General features: G+C 37.6%; 1 protein-coding gene across 6 annotated transcripts in view; it reads left to right on the top strand.

The window, feature by feature from the left end:
• Positions 1-20,092, top strand: part of LOC101424160 (ABC-type organic anion transporter ABCA8) — a 94,616-nt gene that overhangs the window by 31,231 nt on the left and 43,293 nt on the right. For 4 of the 6 annotated variants that reach the window (XM_058284626.2, XM_058284624.2, XM_058284625.2 and 1 more), the window contains 5 exons: positions 6,648-6,749; positions 7,404-7,608; positions 10,633-10,797; positions 14,747-14,850; positions 15,487-15,713. In XM_058284626.2, coding sequence (XP_058140609.1) covers positions 6,654-6,749; positions 7,404-7,608; positions 10,633-10,797; positions 14,747-14,850; positions 15,487-15,713 — 797 coding nt within the window. In that variant the 5' untranslated portion in view covers positions 6,648-6,653. Of the gene's footprint in view, positions 1-2,239; positions 2,531-6,647; positions 6,750-7,403; positions 7,609-10,632; positions 10,798-14,746; positions 14,851-15,486; positions 15,714-20,092 lie in introns of all 6 variants that reach the window. The other 2 variants (XM_058284622.2, XM_058284621.2) reach the window with 2 other exon arrangements.

The following is a 20,092-nucleotide window of genomic DNA, read 5'->3' as shown; positions in this document are numbered from 1 at the left end:
TAGCTTCCCTTGGCTAGAATACACTCCTGTGAGTGGCAGTATGAATGGAGTGCAGCACTGTGCTCTGGAAGAAAAAGAAGTACATTTTGGTGAAAAACTAGTGGTCTCTGACACAAATGGTAAAATTCTAGAATAGCCAAGACAATTTTTGAAAAGAATAAGAAGAATCAATCCTACCAATTATGAAGGCTCAGTCCCACACTCTAGTAACTAGACTATGTGAAAGGGATATAAAAAGAGAATAATAGAAAGAATGGAACATCTCAAAATACATACACGCACACACACATCTAGTTTATATGAGAGAAGGAGCATAACAAATCAATAAAGAAAAAAGGAACAAAGGACAAATGCAAATGATCACCAGTGATGACACAGGTCAATGTCTTATGTCTTACAAGAAAATAAGCGTAGATGGATTAAAAAGTTTAATATGGTAAACATATGTGAAACTATTAGATGAAAATCAAGTATAGTGTGTTTATGACTTCCAAAGAAGACAAACAGGACATATGCACAAAATACATAATCACAAAGGAAAAGATTGTGAAATTTAGCTATAATGAAATTAAAACTTAAATACAATAGAAAGAGATAAACCAAAGAGAGATCTACAAAGTTCATAAATGAGCAAAAAGAAGACTCTAGAATCATAAAGAACTCCTACAAATATGTATGACAAAAAAAAAACTGCCATTGAATATGCAAATGCTATTTGTAAAAGAAGTCAAGATATGACACGATGTTCAACTTCTCTGGAAAACAAGGCAACACAAATTCAAATAATGAGATACCCTACACTCCATCAGATTGGCAAAGATAGATTATTTCTGTTGACCTATCTTTCAGTTCACTGATTTTTCTCTGCTGTGTTTAGTCTGCTGATGAGTCAGTCAACAGAATTCTTCTTTAGGATATTGTGGGCTTTTTGGTAAAATTGCCATTTTACTCTGCATAATTGCTTCTATCTCTCTGCTAACATCACCAGTCTGCTCATATGTTTTCCTCCTTTTCTACGATATCTTTTAATGTAGTCATCATGGTTATCTTAAAATTCTTGTCTGGGAGTTACAGCAATTTGGTTATCTCTGGGTCTGCTTCTGTTGACCTCTTGATAATGTATTTTTTCTTGCTTTTTTGTGTTCATAACTTTTAATGTAATGCTCACCACTGTGTGTAAAAAAATAAGAATTATGGCAAATAGTATTTATGCTGGAAATGGGCCGATTTATTCCCCTGTCAGGCCATTAATATGGAGGACTGAGTCAATCTCATAAACAGTTAAGCTGGATTTGGATTCCATTATTATTATTGTACCTTCAGAGGCCCTCAGGCATCAGATTCCTCGAGAGGTGGGCAGGTGCTAATTTGTGCTCTTGTGGAGTCTGGGGAGCTATAGGTGTTTTTGTCTGTGTTCCTGAGCCACCCTCAACTTTCAAAGGTCCTGAGCATTTGAGCCACAAAGGGAGTCCTTTCCTTTCCTCTTTCCTTACCCCATCAAGGACTGCTGCAGCTTGCTGCTCAGGACAGAGCTTGAAGCACAGGTGAGAGGAATTCTAGATTTCCTGCTCCAGTCTCCGTATGAGACAAGTCCTGTGGACCCAGGCCTTGGGACCGGGCTCCTTAGCAAGTTTCCTTTGTCTGCATGGGAGCCAAGCCCCGTCTTGTATCTGTTGGGAGATCCTGGACACGTGAGAGCTGCTTCCTTCTTCCGCGCGGCAGCCCCTGCTCAGCAGCCGCTAATCTGCGCTTGGCAGGAGGCGTTGGGGGCTGGAAGCTTCCTCACAGAGCCGCTCGTGGTAGTGCGCAGGAGGTCTCCCCGCCCGCAGCCTTCACCTTCAGCCGTCCTTGAGCAGCGGCGTACACTTGCCTGGAACAGGAGTCGGGGGGAGCGGGAGGATTTGCAGACTCTCCTCCAGAGGGAGCTGCCTTTTGCTTCAACCCTTCCCTAAGATGCAATCGTGGGTTTTTGTGCAGCGCTGGCAGGCTTCCCCGTCTCTCCCCCAAAAGGCTTACAGCTTTTGGGTTTGTGAGAAAACCGCCTGAGACGAGTGCAGGCTTTGTGATCTGTGAGCCACTGAGAGGTCTCTCAGGTGTCTTGCTTCGCTCCGACCTTTTTTATGAGTCCCCGCTGGGAGTCTGCGCAAGACGTTGGCAAATGCGTGCTACTGGCCTTTTGTCTGGAGCTCCCAGGAATTGTAAACAGCCTTTAAGACTTTTTTTTTTTTTTTTTAAACAGTTCGCCTGTTTTCTATTTCTCTGCCTTTCTGGTGGCAGTGCCTTCCTCCCACGCTCTGCCAAAGATAAAACCGGTCCTGGGTCCTGCCTTCCTAGGAGAGAATTCCAGCTGGATTTCAAGTCACTGGATTGTCTAGAGATCTCAGCGTTCCGAAGAGTTCAAGGAAAGTTACGATTTTTCCGATTACCTGGCTTCCTCTCACGGTTAGGAGGGTGACATTATTCTCCTGAGGCTTTATGCATCCTAGGTGAAAGTGGAATTCAGGAACTTGTGTAGAGATTGGCAAAATTGGTGAGGATATAGGAAAGAAGAATTTGCATATACTTTTTATGAGAGTACAAACTACTTTAATAATTTTGGAAAGCAATTTATATATATTATATATATATGAGAGAGATAGAAATATAGATATAGGTAAATGAAAACATGCATTCCTGGTAGCTTTACAATTCCTATTCTTGGTACATATAGAAGGCATTCTTAAATTCTCAAGCGTAGAAATAAGAAGTAATTGTCATTGTTAACATAATTCTCTTTGCATTGTGAAAAACACACAAATTCTGGTAACTTTTACATCTTAAGAAGTCTAAATTTTTTCAGTTTCATTGTGGTAATATGAAGTATATCTGTATAATATGAAATTTGCTATTTTAACCATTTTCAGTATACAATTTATAAGCATTAATTATATTCACATTGTTGTGCAGCCACCACCACTATCTGTTACCAAAACTTTTTTTTATCACCCCAAACAGAAACCGTGTGTTGTTAAGCAATAACTTTCCCTTTTCATCCATTCCCCAACCCCTGGTAACTTCTAATCTATTTTTGTCTCTATAAATTTACTTATTCTAGATGTCCATATAAGTGGAATCACACAATATTTGTCCTTTTGTATAAGGCTTATTTCACTTACTATGAGGTTTTCAAGGATCAACCACACTGAAGCATGTATCAGTACTTTGTTTCTTTTTATGATTGAGTAATATTCCATTTTAAGGATATATCACATTTTGTTTATCCATTCATCAGTTGATGGACACTTGGGTTGTTTCCATCTGTTGGCAATTGTGAATAATCTGCTATATACACTGTCATACAGGTATCTTGTTGAGTCCCTGTTTTCAATTATTTGTGTTATATACCTATGAGCTGAATTGCTGGCTCATATGATAATTCTATGTTTAACTCTTGGAGAAACCTTTAAACTGTTTTCCACAGAAGCTGCACCACTTTACATTCTCACCAGGAATACACAGGGGGGCTAATTTTTCCATATGCTTTCTAACACTTGCTATTTTTCCATTTTTCAGTAATTGCCAAGCTGGAGAGGTTATGAAGTGGTATCTCATTGTGGTTTTGATTTCCCTAATGACCAGTGATATTGAGCATATTTTCCTGTGTTTATGGATCATTTGTATACCTTCTTTGGAGAAATGCCAACTCAAGTCCTCTGCCCATTTTAAAAAATGGGTTATTTGTCATTTTCTTGTTGAGTTATAGGATTTCTTTCACCTTTATCAGATATATGATTTACAACTATTTCCTCTCCCGTTCTGTAGGTTGTCTTTTTGATAATGTTCCTTGATGCCCAAGGCTTTTTATTTTTTTAAAGATACATTTTATTTTACTTTATTTATTCCCCCCTCCCGCCCCCAACTGATGGTTTGCTTGCCTGTCTGCTCATTGTTTGCTCACCTTCTCCAGGAGGCACCAGGACCTCCCACATGAGAAGGGAGTACCCAATGGCTGCAGCATCTGATGGCTTGTGGCCTCTTCTTGTTGCAGTGGGTGTGGAGTCCAGCTTGTTACAATGGGAGGCGGCATCTAGCTCACTGTGGCAGAAGGCAGCATCTGCTCATCTTCTTTTAGGAGGCACTGGGACCCAAATCCAGGACCTCTCATGTGGTAGGCAGGTACCCAAGTGGTTGAGCCACATCCACTTCCCCAAAGTTTTTTATTTTAATGAAATCCAATTTATCTGTTTTTTCACTTGTGCTCATGCTTTTGGTTAAAGTCTAAGAATCTATTGCCAAATCCAAGGTCATGAAGATTTTACTCTATATTTTCTTCTAAAACTCTTATGGTTTTAGCTTTTTGAAATTGGATAGCAGCACTCTAATTTTTCATAGAAGGAAAGTGAAAATTAAGTTTTCTTTTATTGGGGAAAGGAATTTTGGAGTCTTGCCACTTCAAAGTAATATAGAGTGCAATGACTTTTGCTAGAAATAACAAAGTTCCCTGATTTCGTCAGCCAAAGGGGTGCTAATACCAGAAATCTGTTGGCTTTTATAAAGGGTATTCATTTGGGATAGAAGCTTACAGTTACCAGGCCACAAAGCGTAAATTACTTCCCCCACCAAAGTCTGTTGCCACATGTAGAAGCAAGATGGCTGCTGACATCTCCAAGTGCTCAGGCTTCCTCTTAAAGTTTCATGGTCCCAGCTTCTTCCAATCTCAGCCTCAGTCTGGGACAAGTCTCTTCTCTCTTCTGGGGCTTGATTCTCTCTGGGCTCAACTGCTCTGCTTTCTCCACAAGGCCAGCTGTCAACTATCAGGCAAAGAGTTCCTTTCTCTTCCTGGGACCTCTGCCGTGTCTATGGAGCCATCTCTATTTCTCTGTGTTCTTCTCCTATTTGTTTACTTCCTGGGCTCCAGGATCAGAACTCCAGCCTCCCTTTTCTGTGGTACAGTTTCTCTCTGAGTCCCTACTCACCAAGGGGACAAGGACTCAACATCCTACTGATACGGCCCAATCAAAGCCTTAATCATTATTTAATCAAGTAAAAGTGAAACCTCTGAATCCAGTATAATCTAATATGCCCAGAGGAACTGACCAATTTACAAATATAATCCAATATCTATTCTTGGAATTCATAAACAACATCTGCTACAGTCCCTTTAAATTGTCTTACATAAATCAATTCCTAAAACATAGCATTTATTCCGTTTTTTAAAAAGTGAGCTAAATAGTATAGAAATGTTAAGTTAGATGTAAAAGGATGTAATTATGGAAACAAAGAGGGTGTTTTTATTTTACACAACGACATAATCAAGGGGAATTTAATGGAAATTGATTATTAAGTAGTGATAAGAGAATCACTATAGAAGTGGATTGAAGACTCTAAAGAGCGGCCTATGGCTGAGGGAGGGTATCCAAGAGTGAACAACCTTGGATGAGAGGACCAGCCCTTGTTGGAGAAGGGGTGGTGGCAGCCCTGAGTAGCAGAGATTGTCATTGGGCTGCAGGCCAGAGCTAGTCCATGGTCATCTGGCCAGCAGCAACAACCTCTGGGTTCCAGACAAGAAGAGGACGGGCATTGCAGAGGGAGGTGGGACGCTGCTGTGCTCCAAAGGCTTGACATGGATTGAGACTGCCAATAGGAAGGCCTCAGGAAACAAAGTGCTGGGGCACAAGCCTGAGCTCTCTGGTTCTCCCAGATATCTAACTGCTACTTGAGTGAAAGACTAGAGAAGAAATGCAGTAAAAGCTGTATCCAGTGGGCACTTTGCATTGGAGAAAAACACCATCAGCCTATCTGAGCATCAGGTAAAAAAAAGAAAGTACGTTCTCCAGGAGCCTGGCAAAGGAACCAGTTAAGATCAGGAGGGATTCCTCCTGCAGTGTCTCTCTAGGGCTCTCTACTACCAAGGTTTATCATAATGCCAGTTGGCAAAATATATATATATTCAAAGGGCCCTGTCTTAGTTTTCTAGGGGCGCCATAGCAAATTATCACAAACGTGGCAGCTTAAAACAAATTTATTGTCTCACAGCTCTGAGGGCCAGAAGCATGAAATCGAGTTGCAGGAGATGCTCCCTCTGAACCCGGACAGGAAAACCCTTCTTTATTTCTTCTAGGTTCTGGTGTTTGCCAGGAATCCTTGGTGCTCCTTGACTCACAGTTGCAGTCCTTCAATCTCATGCTTCCTTATTTACGTGGCCCTCTCTCCCTGTGTCTGTCTGTGTCCAAAGTTTCCTCTTCTTCTAAGAACACCAGCCATCTTGGATTAAGGCTTGCCCTCTTCTAGTTTGGCCTCATCTTCACCAGTCACATCTTCAAAGACTCTAGACCCAAATAGGGTCACATTCACAGGACTGGAATGTATCTTTTGGGGGATACAAGTTAATTCATAACAGGTTCATATCTGTTTTCACAGACCAGGCAACAAAGAGTAAATTTGGATCCAAGAGGCAACAAATTGGTAACTGGCACAGTACACTGCAAATAAATGAAATAAATAATGAAGCAAAGAGTCTGGAAGTGGAGAAAGAAGGGGAGCAGGGAAGCAATCAAATGCTAACTTTGGGATGTTCAGATTCTCAAAACTCATTTGGAACACTGGATTTCTTCTTATTAAGAGCTTCACATTTACTTCATCTTCTCCTGTTCTTTCTTATTAAACAGGGCAAAATGAGTGAGAGAGAGAGAAGTGTGTGTCAACAAACCCGGGCCTTATTATGCAAGAACATTCTTAAAAAATGGAGAATGAAAAGAGAGCCCTTAATGGTACGATTCAGTATCTGTGTCAGTTTGTACTTATGAGAGGATAATGTATTTTCTCTGGGTGGTATATATGCTTTGTACCTCTTCTCCCTAAAAGAGCACCTTTCTACAACAGACAAAGCTGTTTCTCAGACCATGAATCTGTCTGCAGACATTTCATTGACACAGAGCCATAAATTAAGGTCTGAAAGCACTGAAGCTGGTCAGGAGGGAGAATTTCAATAACTGTTTTGAAAGCCAACAGTTGCACTTTTTACTGATGTTTCCACTCGTAGATACTAGGGTTAAGATACTTGTGTTTCGAAGACATGGTGAACAAATTATTCCACAGGAAAAGGTAATTGCCATTTTCTATTTTAGATCTCTTGCTCCAAGGTAATACCAGATGATAAAAATTTATTGTAGCTTGCCACTATCACCTCTGTTTTCCATGATCCAGTTTTAGCACTGATTCTGAGGATCATTAAATTTGCATAGCCATTAATCATTCGTTGGAAGTACTGAGCTTTCTACTATGCATTTCTTCAAATATTCATAATGGTGGATATATTGAAATCAGAAAAGTGGACAAAGAGAGTCAATCTATATGGCAAAACTGATTGTGCATGACTAACTTATAATAATAATTTTATTTATGCTTTCTCTTGTACTGTGTAGGAATGGTTGAACTCATTGCTCCTACTACTTTCTTTGTACCTATTTTCCAATATTCATGAAGTAAATGATTTTTCTTCACTGCCTCCCTTGGACCTGGGACGGGTAGATTCATTTAGCCGTACTGATTTTACCATTGTATACACACCTGTCACCAATACTACCCAAGCAATAATGAATAAAGTAGCCTCAGTCCACTTCATGACAGGTGAGTTGCTTAATAACACAAGAGGAATTTATGGTGTAAATATTTGGTTCATTTGAGCACAGATGCATGTATTTAATATGCATGTCAGTTGATAAAGTCAATTGTCAAAATTTCTAGATTACATGAGATATTAATATCCTTTCCCTTTGTTAGAAGTAGGAGGCCACCACACAATATCTAAATCAAAGTTGAATGTAGGGGAGCAGATGTGGCTCAAGCAGTTGAGCACCCACTTCCCACATGGGAGGTACTGGGTTTGGTTCCTAGCACCTCCTAAAAGAAAAATAAAACAGACAAGCAAAAAACAACAAGCAGACAATGAGCAAAAACAACAAGCAGGCAACGAGCACAAATAAGCAAAAACGAGCAAGCAAATGGGGAGCCAAAGGCAGGGGACTGAATGTAAAAAATCTCACAAGAAAGAAAACTGCATATTATATAGAGTTTGGGGAAGTATGATTGATGAACTTTGAAAAGCAGGAATGTTTAGGGATTTGTTGTCATGTAACCATGACACATTGTTACTACAACTAAACAATTTGCTCTAGCCTTCACCTGTTACAGGTAAAAACCAACCAGTTGGTTTTTTTTCCCCCGAAAATTGATTGTAAGACTTTTATCCTCACCTTTTAATGCGAAAATTATTTTATTATTCTATTTGAAGATTCTATTGAAGAGAATTCTGTGTTTTAGTTTCACCCTTCAGAATGAGGGTACTTACCAATGAACGACTAAGAAGAGAAAGCAGCATAGTGCAGAGGCAAAAGAACTGGGCTTAGTGTCAGAGGACATTTTATAGAATGTGCTTTTGTGACTTTGGGCTGTAGTACCTTGTACAAGTCATCAACTTCTCTGAACTTCATTATCATCTTATTCCAAATAAAATTAGCAAGTCTTAATTTCTCATGAATATTTCATATAATGGTGAGAGAATCCCAACTCAAACTGTCTTGAGGAAAAAGTGAAACCTTTGTTTAGCTTAAAGGAGCAGAATACTTGGAGGAAGAAATATACCTCCATCTCTTTGGATCTGTGGTTCTGTATTGGCTTCTTTCACAGGTCAGCTTCCCCAAACAGAGGCATAGTTGTTTTGCAGAATCTTCACATTTTAAACCCTTACAGATAATCATCCCCATTTAAAGGATCATAGATTCTACATTAGTTCAAAAAAGTTTCGGGAGTTATACCCATTGGCTTAAATGGGCCACTTTGGCTTAGTTTGGTCTTGTCCCATCAAGAACTAAAGTCCATGAGTAGGGGCATGCAGTATTTCATCACCCATTGTTTGGGTTCTAAGATCACCTCTTGAAACTCATCCAGGCTCCATGGTCGAGGAAGGGCAGTATTTCAAATGAATCTTTGGATGTTTACTAGAGTGAGAACTGGATGTCAGACAGATAAAACAGCACATGTTGTTTACAAATATAAATGCATATTTCAAAGGGGAAATATATGGTGATGGACCTATAAAAATGATTTGAGTTACAAAGGTGACTTAGAGCCTGCACAACTCTGTGAATATACCAAAAACCACGGAAGTGTATACTTTAAAAGGGTGGCTTTTATGGTATGTGGATTGTATATCAATTTTTAAAAAATAATGTGGACATGTGACTTAGAAAGTACTTGACGTTAATTTAAGTACCATAATTTCCCCCATGAAAAGCATTATTGGAAGGGAAACCACTTAATCCTGTATTACCCAGTCACCGGAAGTCTATATAACCTCCCTTCTCTTTCTTTGTCAACCACTGTTCACAATTCCACTCCAACTCAGGTAGTCATTTATTTTGGGCTTGAATTTGATACCCCTAACTAGATTCTGTATCCAGAAGTCCACTTCTCTGTAATTTGTGTTTACATACTCGTTATTCAGTATTTCTGTGGTCATAATTCCCATACTATGTTGGCCATTTCCTTCCTGTCTGTGCTTCACTACCCCCTGCTGGGCTGGAGGATGTGAAGCATCCTGAACCTGCTTTCCCATAGGACCTCACCAACCTCATACCGTTACTCCTGCCTGATTCTGAACATCTGCACTGTACATCTTGCCTACAAATACTGAAGCCACTTCTGATTCAAGATCATGACCTGATCTTACCTATTTACGCAAGGCCCAGCCTCCCAACTGACCCTAAGATATGTCTATTCTTGCCCTCCATTTCTAGATGTTTTCCTGGAGGTCCAACATTTGTGCTTCTCAACACCTTTATTCAAAGCCACATGCATTTATGATAACAGATATGAATTAAATGTTACTAGGTGCCAAGACTTTATTCTCACAATGAAACTACAAAGTAGATATTTTAAAGTTTATTCTACGCATATGGAATTTGAGTAGCAAAAGTGAAGTGACTTGCTCATGACTACAGATTTGACAGGCAACAGAATAAATAAAAATAAGTTCTATCAGAATTCATGTTGCCTGTTCCTTCCACTTTTATTGTCACTATTCTTGCCCTAATCCAGAACTTTTCATATCCCTTCTCACATTTCAGTCTAGATTAAACATCTAAATGGAGGTAGAACAAACATCTGAAGAAAATAGAGGTTATTTTAGTGATAATCAGCATCATCCCTGTACATGTTTAATTTTTTCACTATCTTTTGAGCATAACAAATATATTGTCAGGGTTGTTAAAGAAAAATAAGGTTGCATAGTTTTTTCTACCAGATATAAACCAGTGCTCAATTGTGATGTAATTATATCCATTGTTTGACTACCATTTTAAGTATATTGTATTGCTAATTTATCTGTGATTAACTTAATTGGTATTGTATGATATTTTATGTGAGTATTATTGGCTCAATAATTACAACATATGAAAATAAAATAACTAATTTTCATGTATTCCTTATTATTGTAACTAAATTGAACTTTAGAAATGTCTGTCTATCTTAAAGTTAATACTTGTTTTACTTTATTTCCATAAAAAACTCAACTAAAAACAAGTGAACATTACATCTTGAAGTTGTAACTCCTACTGAGGTACTTGCAATAATATTCTCTTCTTGTAATGACAGCTAACAAAGTCTTGGGACTGTCAGATGAGAAAAGTATTGAAGAATTAACTAAAAATTATCCTGGTGAAATAGTAAGAGTCATCTTTAGTAATACATTCTCCTATCATTTGAAGTTCTTATTGGGATACAGAATCCCAACAAAGAAGGAGCACACGGACCATACAGGTAACCTTTCGACTATAAAGTCACACTACTGTCTATTTCAAGTATGCCATAAGCTATATGTGGGGATAGATGTTAGTAAGACAAATTAAACAATCTCTATCTGCCATGTGGTGTCAGTATTGTCTCTCAATGCATTTAAAGGATTTATAATCATTTTGGGTTGTATTAACATACTGTAATGGTTGTTAAAGAAGAGTAGAGCTATATATAGATAAACCAGAACAAACATAACTTTAATTGTTTAAATAAGTTCATATGAAAGTAAACCGAATTCTCCAGAACCGCAGATGGAGAAGGCACCAAATCCAGAATGAAATGTAATTACTAATGTTATATGATTTTGCCAGTGTCAGTTACCAAGAAGTTTGAGTTTCAATAGCTACATGAGGACAGATGGAAAGACCCTTGGCTTGCATAACGTGAGGCTCCTCTATTAATTTGTAACACTGAAGAGGTCATAAATTCATTGAACCAGTAGACAAGAAAAAAAAATCACGTACTGGTAAAATAGGAACAAAACCAGATGCTTGTTTGTTTTACCTTGGCCTCTGGAAGAAGAAAATAGAATTCCCCTTTGAGAATTTGCAACCCTCAGCCTTCCTTCTCTTGGATTTAGAGTTCTTATTTATCACTATCCTCTTCCTGGTCTTAGAAACCCCAAGAATAAATATAAATAAAATGATTTGGATCCATGTGTTACCAGGATACTTGGTAAAAGGTTATAAATCTTCTCTAGAAAAGTACAACCTCAACTCAAGTCACAAGGAAAAAATATCTCTGAATATAAACTTACAATCCAATTTGAGAAGACAAGCCATTGTAAAGGAGAATTAACATTACCAAAAAAGCAGAATAGATTTTTTTCATAATGGAATTACAAGACCAAGAATATAAAATGTTATGAGTATGTCTAAAATGTTAAAGGATAAAAGAGGGAATCAAAAACACAAGAAAGAAAAAAGGTATGATAAAAATAGGAAGTCCTAGAAATAATTAATTAGAAAATATAATTTTTAAAAGATGCAATCAACCTACTAAATAAGTATTAGCAATTGAATATTACCTGGGAGGAAAAAAAAAATCAAAGAAAAACAAGATCACTCTTGTGGAGAAAAGTATAAAACCTTATTTTAAAAAATCCAAAAAAATTGAAGGATGCATCACATTCCTAGAGACTTGTATCTTACAGATATTGTATTAATTTTCTATTGGTGCATGACAAATGATCACAAGCTTAGTGGCTAAAACATTACCCATGGATTAGGTCATAGTGCTGGGCACATTTGGCTGGGTTCTCCGCTCAGGGCCTCACAAGGCTGAAAAAAAGGTGTTCACCAGGCTGAGATCTTATCTGGAGGCTACTTGGGCAGAATTTACTTCCAAAATAATTCAGGATGTTAGCAGAATTCAGTTCCTCACACCTGAGGGACTTAGGTCTTTATTTCTTTGAAAGCAAAGGGTCGTTCTCAGCAATAGGAGATCACTGTCTGGTTTTGGCATAGAAACTACTCCATCTTCAAAAACAGCAATGTTGCAGTGAATCCTTTTCTTGCTTCAAATTCCTCTGACTTCCTTTTCTGCTGCCAGCTAGAGAAAACTCTGCTTTTAAAATGCTTGTGGGATAAGACTAGGTCTGCTTGGATAATCTATGGTCAACTGCACCTAATAATATAATGTAAACATAGGAGTGATAGCCCAGCATTTTCACAGGTTCCCCCACACTCAAAGGAGAAGCAATTATACGACAGTGAGGTGGTTCATTTTTAAAAATTGCCCACCACAGATATGAATTCTGCCTAAATTGCTTCAAGGATATACTGCAATTCTAGTCAAAATCTCAATAGATAATTTCATAGAAATTGACAAATTGATTCTAAAAGTTACCTTTAAAATGGCCACAGAAGCGTCAAAATGGTGTTTAAAAAGAATGAGGTTATAGTAAGTAGGACAGTGTGACATTATTAAGTAAGGGACAGATAGGCCAATGAAACAGAAAAGAGAACCCGGGAAAAACCTACATAAGCATGAAACCTAATATATAACTGAGAGGATATTGCAGACTTTTGAAAAAGTTGTCCCTCCATAAAACACAAAATGAAATTATCTTACACGAAAGCAACCAATTCCAGGTAAAGAATTAAATAAGAAAGGTAAGTCGATGCAACTTTTAGAAGTCAGTGTAAGAGACTACTTTGTAACTGTGGAATAGCAAGAAACTTCTCAAACAAAAATATATAAACTATAAAAGAAAAGATTGATAAATTCAGCTAGATCAAAATTAAGGAATAATCTTTATCAAAAGACATCATAGAAATAGCAAAAATAAACTTGTGAAAGGTAATTGTAAAAATAAAACTAACAAAAAATTAATATCCAGGGTACATAAAGATTTCCTTTCAATAAACAAGAAAAAGAAAAAAAATAGGAAGATAGGAAAAAGGCATAAATAAATTCATAATACAAGAAGCACAGATCAAGAATGTATATATGGAGAAATATTTGTTGCACTTACAATCAGGGAAATACTGTTTGAAATCCAGTGATAAAATTTCTTTTTCACCATATTGGCAAAAATTAGTAAATAGAACAATGAAAAGTTTTGACAAGGACATGTAGCAAAGACAATGCCTATTTAAATTACACCTTTTAAAAAATTCTGCAAAAATGTGAAATTTTAAAGTTGAAGGCAGTCGTATTCTGTCATCTTACTTGGTGACATTCTCATGCCGGTGTTAAAGACTTGGAGCTGCTTTTCCTCTCCTTTCTGAGGACATAGGAAAGTTATGTTTTGTAGCTATAACCAGATGGGTAGGTCCAAGGCATTTTAAGCACATAGGAGATCTGCACAGTTTCTTCTTGCCTGCTTCTGCAATCTAGGAAATCATGTGTAGCGATAGTGCATCTACCAGTTGGAGGAAATGCCACCATGTTGGGTCCCTTAGTGTGGTGTGGAATAGTCTTCCCGCCCTGCTTATCACCGACCCGTATTCAATTTGTACTGAGTGAGAAACACACTTTTGCTATGATAAGCCATTGAGATTTGAGGATCGGTTTTTATTGCAGCCTATTGTAGGCTCTCCTGACTAAAAGACCCAAATTCATGAGAAGACATCTACAAGGGAAGATGTTCATAGCAGCATTTTTTTGGTAATAGTTTAAAAGATAAAAGGGACTAAACCATAATCATCAACTAGAGAATGGAAAAATAAATTGAGTCATATTCCTGGAATGATATTCTACAAAGTCATAAGGAAAAAAAAAGAAGAAATAAGGTCATTTATATAAATTTCAAAATCAGCTTTGAAATATTTCAAAATGATTTTTTAAAATATTTAAAATTTTAATGTAACATGCATTTAATTCCTGCAACTGAATTTTAATTCACTTTATTAAAGAATACCTCTTTGATTTAGTTTAAATCTCAAGGGACTGATAGTTTTTATGTGTTATTTTTTAAAATAAGTAAACCATTTTCTTCAAATGACATTCTATCTGAAACTATTTTAGCAAAGGAAGTTGCCTCATTTGAGCTTCGTTTTGCCCATTATGGGTTATATTTATTGTTGGTCCAATAGAAAAAGCTTTAGGGTACTGTTTCTCAATCCATTTTAGACCCTGTTTACCTTTGAAAAGCATAATTGTATTGTTTTCACAATTAAAATCAGGAAAGAGAATTATTTGACAATATCCTTTACTGGCAGATGGAAGAGCACAGAAGAGAGTGAGAGAAAGTGCAGAGTACATAATATAGTTTGATGCAGAATATTCCATAAAAATGCTCTGACCTCCCCACTTTGAAAACCATTACTATAATTTTTGTTTTCATGGATTTTCATTCAATATAAGAACATTTGGGATTTGGGGTTATTGTAAAATTCACTCTTCCTTATAATCAGGACTGATATAGTCTATAATTACAGTTGTGGTTTGTTTGTTTTTTCCTCCAAAGCTCACTGTTATGAATTAAATGGAGATATTATCTGTGGAATTTCAGACTTCTGGAAGAATGGTTTTGTGGCTATTCAAGCTTCAATTAATGCAGCTATTATAGAAGTGAGTACAAAGTGTCCCATGCAAACTAATGTTCAATGCAAATTAATAATATTAAAGGCATCAGTAGTTTTTGGAAGAAAGTGTAAATGGATAACCCTGCCCTTTCATTCACTCACTGATTTCTTTACAACAAAGTTTACTGAACTTGTTACATGCCAGGGCCATGGAGACATAAATAACAGAAATTTTCTCCTCCCATGATACAGCCTTGTCAGAAAGGCAGGTATGTAATAAGGAAACTCTTAGGAAAGAAGAACAAGGTTATCATGAAGTTTAAATAAAGTCCTTATAAGCAAACAAGCCAAAGATTCTTGGCCTAGAATGTCTTGAATTAATTCCTACTTGAAATGACATTTAAACCTGACACTCGAAGCAGGGATTTGTTGAGTATAAATGGACAGAAAAGACATATCAAGCAAAACATCAGGAATTAAAATTCTGAGAAATTCACGTAGCTCAGAATGCCTGGAGTCCAGGCTACAAGTGGGCCGATGGCCAAACATGGAAGCAGGAAATTATACTAGAATTGGATCCAGGTAGGTCCATTAAGCCAACATAAGAAAAGAGATGATTGAAGGAAAATGGAGCATGCCATCCATTAATACGCAAGTTTTGTTTATCAATATCTTTCTTCAGATCACAACAAACCATTCAGTGATGGAAAAATTGATGTCAATTACTGGAGAAAGTATGAAGATAAATTCCTTCATTAGTCAAGAAGGAATTATGACTGATTTCTTCATTTTCTTCTGCATCATTTCCTTTTCCCCATTCATTTACTATGTATCAGTCAATGTTACAAGAGAGAGAAAAAAGATAAAGGGATTGATGACTATGATGGGTCTTCGAGATTCAGCATTCTGGTGAGTCCAAGGTAGCACAAATAAAACGGAGGAACTCAGGAACAGTGGGCTTCTTCTAGCTACAAAGCATCATGATTAAAAACTACTGGTTTAACAACAACAACAAAAACTAATGATTTTATAACCTTTTCCTTTCCCCCCCATGAGTGGAACAAATAGAATAAATTGTCCTTGGTGTAATGCTTGCCAGGCCGAGGCTGGGTTTTGCTATTCTTCTTTGAGGTGAAAAAAGAATTTAATGGCATTCCGAGGGCTTGTTAGTTATGTTGACATTTCAGAGGCTGGATGACCTCTGATACTTGCAAATTGGGGGTTACTGACGTATATTGAAACATTTATTTTAGAGTTTTGCTAAAAATGAAGGTCTGTTTAGTGCAACAATTGGATAGGTCATCATTTTTTAGAATATTTCTAGAAATCCGCAGTGCTGGAATGTTCCAAGACAATAACATTTTTGTTGTCTTCCTCCAGTGCCAGTCTCTGCTCAGGAGTCAGTTAGAGCAGAGTGATAAAATACGACAGATAGAATATAGTTGTTTGGATATCCACATCTGCAAACGTCAGCAATATTGTTTACACATTTCAGTCTCCAAAGGTTGTCGACATGATTAATTAGTGATGCTTGTAAAATCCTAACCTGCCCTCTAGGATGCTCAGTATATTGTTTTTTTGTTGTTGCTGCTGATGCTGCTGCATAACAAATTACCACAAATTCAACAGTGTAACTCATCTCAAGTTTCTGTGGGTCAGGCGCACAGGTGCAGATTGTCTGGATCCTCTGCCTAGGATCCCAAAAAGCTATAATCGAGGTGCTGGCTGCACTGAGGTTCCCATCTGGAGCTTGGGTGTCCTCTACAGGGATTCAGCTTGTTGGCAGAATTCGGATGCTTGAAACTGGGGGACTAAGATTCCTGTTTCTCTCAGCTTCTGGGAACCCGCAGTCCATCAGCAGCTCACAATCGGACTGTTTCCTTTCTTCCCGGAAGGCAACAGGAGCATGTTTCTTTGATTTCTTCCTCTGAATCTAGCTGTAGAAAACCACGCTTTGAAAAGATGCACCTGGTTAGATTAGGCACACCCAGGTTAATTCCCTTTCGGTTAATTCAAAGTCAACTCTTTAGAGATCTTAATTACCTGAGTGATATTCTGGTATATTCATAGGTTCTTATTTCCCTCAAGGAGAGAGGATTATTCAGGGCATGTGCACCAAAGGGAAGGTATCTTAGGGGATATCTTAGAATCCTACCTACCACACTTAGTAAAAAATAACTGTAAAAGTTAGTTTGGGCACTTTCGTGTACATGAAAGAATGCAGAATTCAAGAGTGGGTTTCTGGGTCCCGTTTTACCACGAAACATTGTAACACCCTTTAGTCAAAGGATATGTTTCCCAATTGATAATAATGACTGAGGTTTTGATATCCAGTTAAACAGGGTTTGAATGTTTGCTTCTGTTCAAATTTTGTCATCACGCAAACTTATTATGAAGTAAGGAAAAAAATGTTTGTAAAATACCCAGCATAAATGATCAGTCCTTAGTGGTACTTATTATATGGCAATTATTGGATGAGTAGTTGGGGTGATTCATCTAGTCACCAAACATGATTGTATTCCTACCATGTGCCAAAGTCTATAATAGACACTAAGAGATAGTGATTGGCATGACTCATACCAAGTATTTAGCACTTCACTGGGATTGAAGGGAGGACAAGTAGGCCCAATGCACTGTAACAAGTACTAGGAAAAAAAGAATAGGATGCCTTGGGAATCTCCAAGTTCTTCCTGGGGAGTGAGACACAGTATGAGAAAGAGCATTCCACGCAGAAGCAGCAATGTGGGAAATGGAAAGAAATTCAGCATAGTCAGGGACAGCTGCAGAGCCTGGCAGGGGCAAGGTTGAGCAAGGCCAGTTAGGCGAAATTCATGATTTTAGATTTTGTTCTATGAAAAATAAGGAATCTTCAGCAGTGTACACTGGACGAGAGACAATGGAATTTGTATTTTTGCACACATCATCCTTGCTTTGTTATCAAGATTGGAATGCTGTGCTAAAACTGAAGCAACAGATACCAATTAGGAAGCTGTTACCATAATCCCGGCAAGATATGAAGGTAGCAAAAAATCAATGCCGTAATAGTAGGAATGGAGACAAGTGGACACATTTAGAGATTTTGTTGCACTATTATTGGAAGGACTTGGTGCCTGGAAGTGAGAAATGAGAAGGGGGGATTCAAGGACTAATTCAATAAACATTTATTGAGTTCCTACTGTGTGAGACCCTAGCCCTCTAGCCTGCAACCTTGGTGTGTGGTGATGCCATTCACAGGAAGAGTCACCTACTGAGGGGATCAGGTTTGGAGGGCTCTTTGGAGGATGGATTTTAGGCATTTGAGAATGCTGTCCCTAATAAATATCCATTCTAGAGGGGAAGAGTGAAGTGATTTATAACATGGATTCTGGAATCAGAGACACAACTTCAGCAGCTTCCTAGCTTCGAAAAGTCCACCTGACCTCACCAAACCTCACTTCTCTTCTCTGTTAATAGTACCGACCTAATAGGATTTCTGTAAAGATTTCCTAAGGCTCCTGTGAAACACTTAGTACTGTACTTGTCATTTGTTAGCAGTCTATAAAGGCTAGCAATGGTCAACTGAGGAAAGGGCTTTAGAATTTGGAAGAGAGAGTGGGGCTTATGAAATTGATTTGGAAGACTTTGGCTTCCAAAGACAATTAAGGCATTTGAGAGGACAAAACTACTCTGGGAATTTGTGGATAAGATTACAGTGTGTATGTGAGAATCTTGTGAAAAACAAACATTTAAAAGTGACAGAAAGGAAAAGAAGCCTGCGAAAGAAGTGGATGAGAGTCAGATTGACAAGCATGGAATGAAATTATTAGGAAAAATAGTGGGCATAGAAGAGCTTTCACAGTATCAAAAGAGAGTATCCTTGATTTATGGAATTCAGTGATTTTAAAAAGTCACTGGTGTCTTTGTGAGAATAATATGGATGTTGTGGTGGAGGCAGAAATCAGACTGCAGTAGATTGAAGACTGAATGGAAAATACTGAAATGGAAATATTAAATCTCATTTTCTCCTGTTCAGAAATTTTACTTGAGGAAAAGAAGAGTGAGAGGTTGTAGGTGAAGATAAGTGGAGTTGAGGGAATAATAACAAGGCTCAAATATGTTTAAACTTCAGTGGAAAGAGGGTGTGATGAAAGGTAAGGAGAGAGAAAGAAAATCATTAGAATCATGTTCTTGATGAGGTAGAACAAGGTAGGAAAAAAATGTATGTGGATGGAAAAGTGTACCTAAATGGTGGTGCATTAGTACTTCCTCTATCATAATATCTATTTTCTCCAAGAAGTAGGTGATGAGGTTACCAGCTGAGAGAGCAGATGGTAAGAATGAAAGTTGGATGGGTAGTGGAAAATGTTTATAATTGCTGCTATGGAGAAACATGAAATGAGGGTATTAGGACATGACTATAAATGGATGAGTGGTGAGTTTTGAAGGTCCAACTGATATCAGAGGCCAGGATATAGAATCATCAATCTGAACAATTCTTGATTTGCTCCAGAATTGATTATCAGTCTGAGACTAGACATGATAAAAAAAGAAAGCTGTATTGATTTATGTTTGGCCTTGCTGGGTGATTGTGAAGGAGAAATAAAGGGAGATGGCCATTCAATCTATTTGGTAAGGGTGGTAGAAATGCTATGTATTGGTGTCTATGTCCAGCAGAAGTGGAATTAAAGACAGAATAGAGCTAAAAGGGAAAAAAGACAGATTAAGGATCAGGAGCTCCATTAAGACAGAACAGGGATGATGAATATATCTGAAAGAATGAGCTGGGCGAATAGAATTTTGATTAAGGGCTAGGTAGTTTGAATTTAAAATGTCAAAGGGTGAATAATTCCAAGTGTAGACAAGGTCCTGTATGACAGCTTGTGAGTAAGTGACTGAAAGGGAATGGAAGTGATGTTTATAGTGAAGAAGTAAAATAACTGAGAGTTTAGAGAACCAGGTGGATTATGAATATAATTGGAGGGGAATATAATGCAGCAGTTTAATTTAAAGATTCTAGAGCCAAATTTCTGGATTTGAGGTGTAGTTACTTGAACATCCTTGCTCATCAGGTTCTTTGTCTATAAAATGAGCTAAATAATGGGACTATTAAAAGAATGAAATGGTTTAATAGTTATCAAGTTCTTAAAACATTGCCTGGCACATTATAATTGCTATCTGTGTTAGCTATTATTTTGTTGTTGGAGTTGCTCTTGTTTTTTATTATTATTTCATTATGCCTTTCAAAGAATATTGAAAAATAGGAGAAATGAATTGGTGAGGAAATGAAAATGAATATCCTGAGACAACAG

This window comes from Dasypus novemcinctus, chromosome 21 (genome assembly GCF_030445035.2).
Source record: "Dasypus novemcinctus isolate mDasNov1 chromosome 21, mDasNov1.1.hap2, whole genome shotgun sequence".
NCBI classification, from domain to species: domain Eukaryota; kingdom Metazoa; phylum Chordata; class Mammalia; order Cingulata; family Dasypodidae; genus Dasypus; species Dasypus novemcinctus.
Note: the sequence above shows the minus strand (reverse complement) of the source record. Positions and strands in the feature narration are given on the sequence as shown.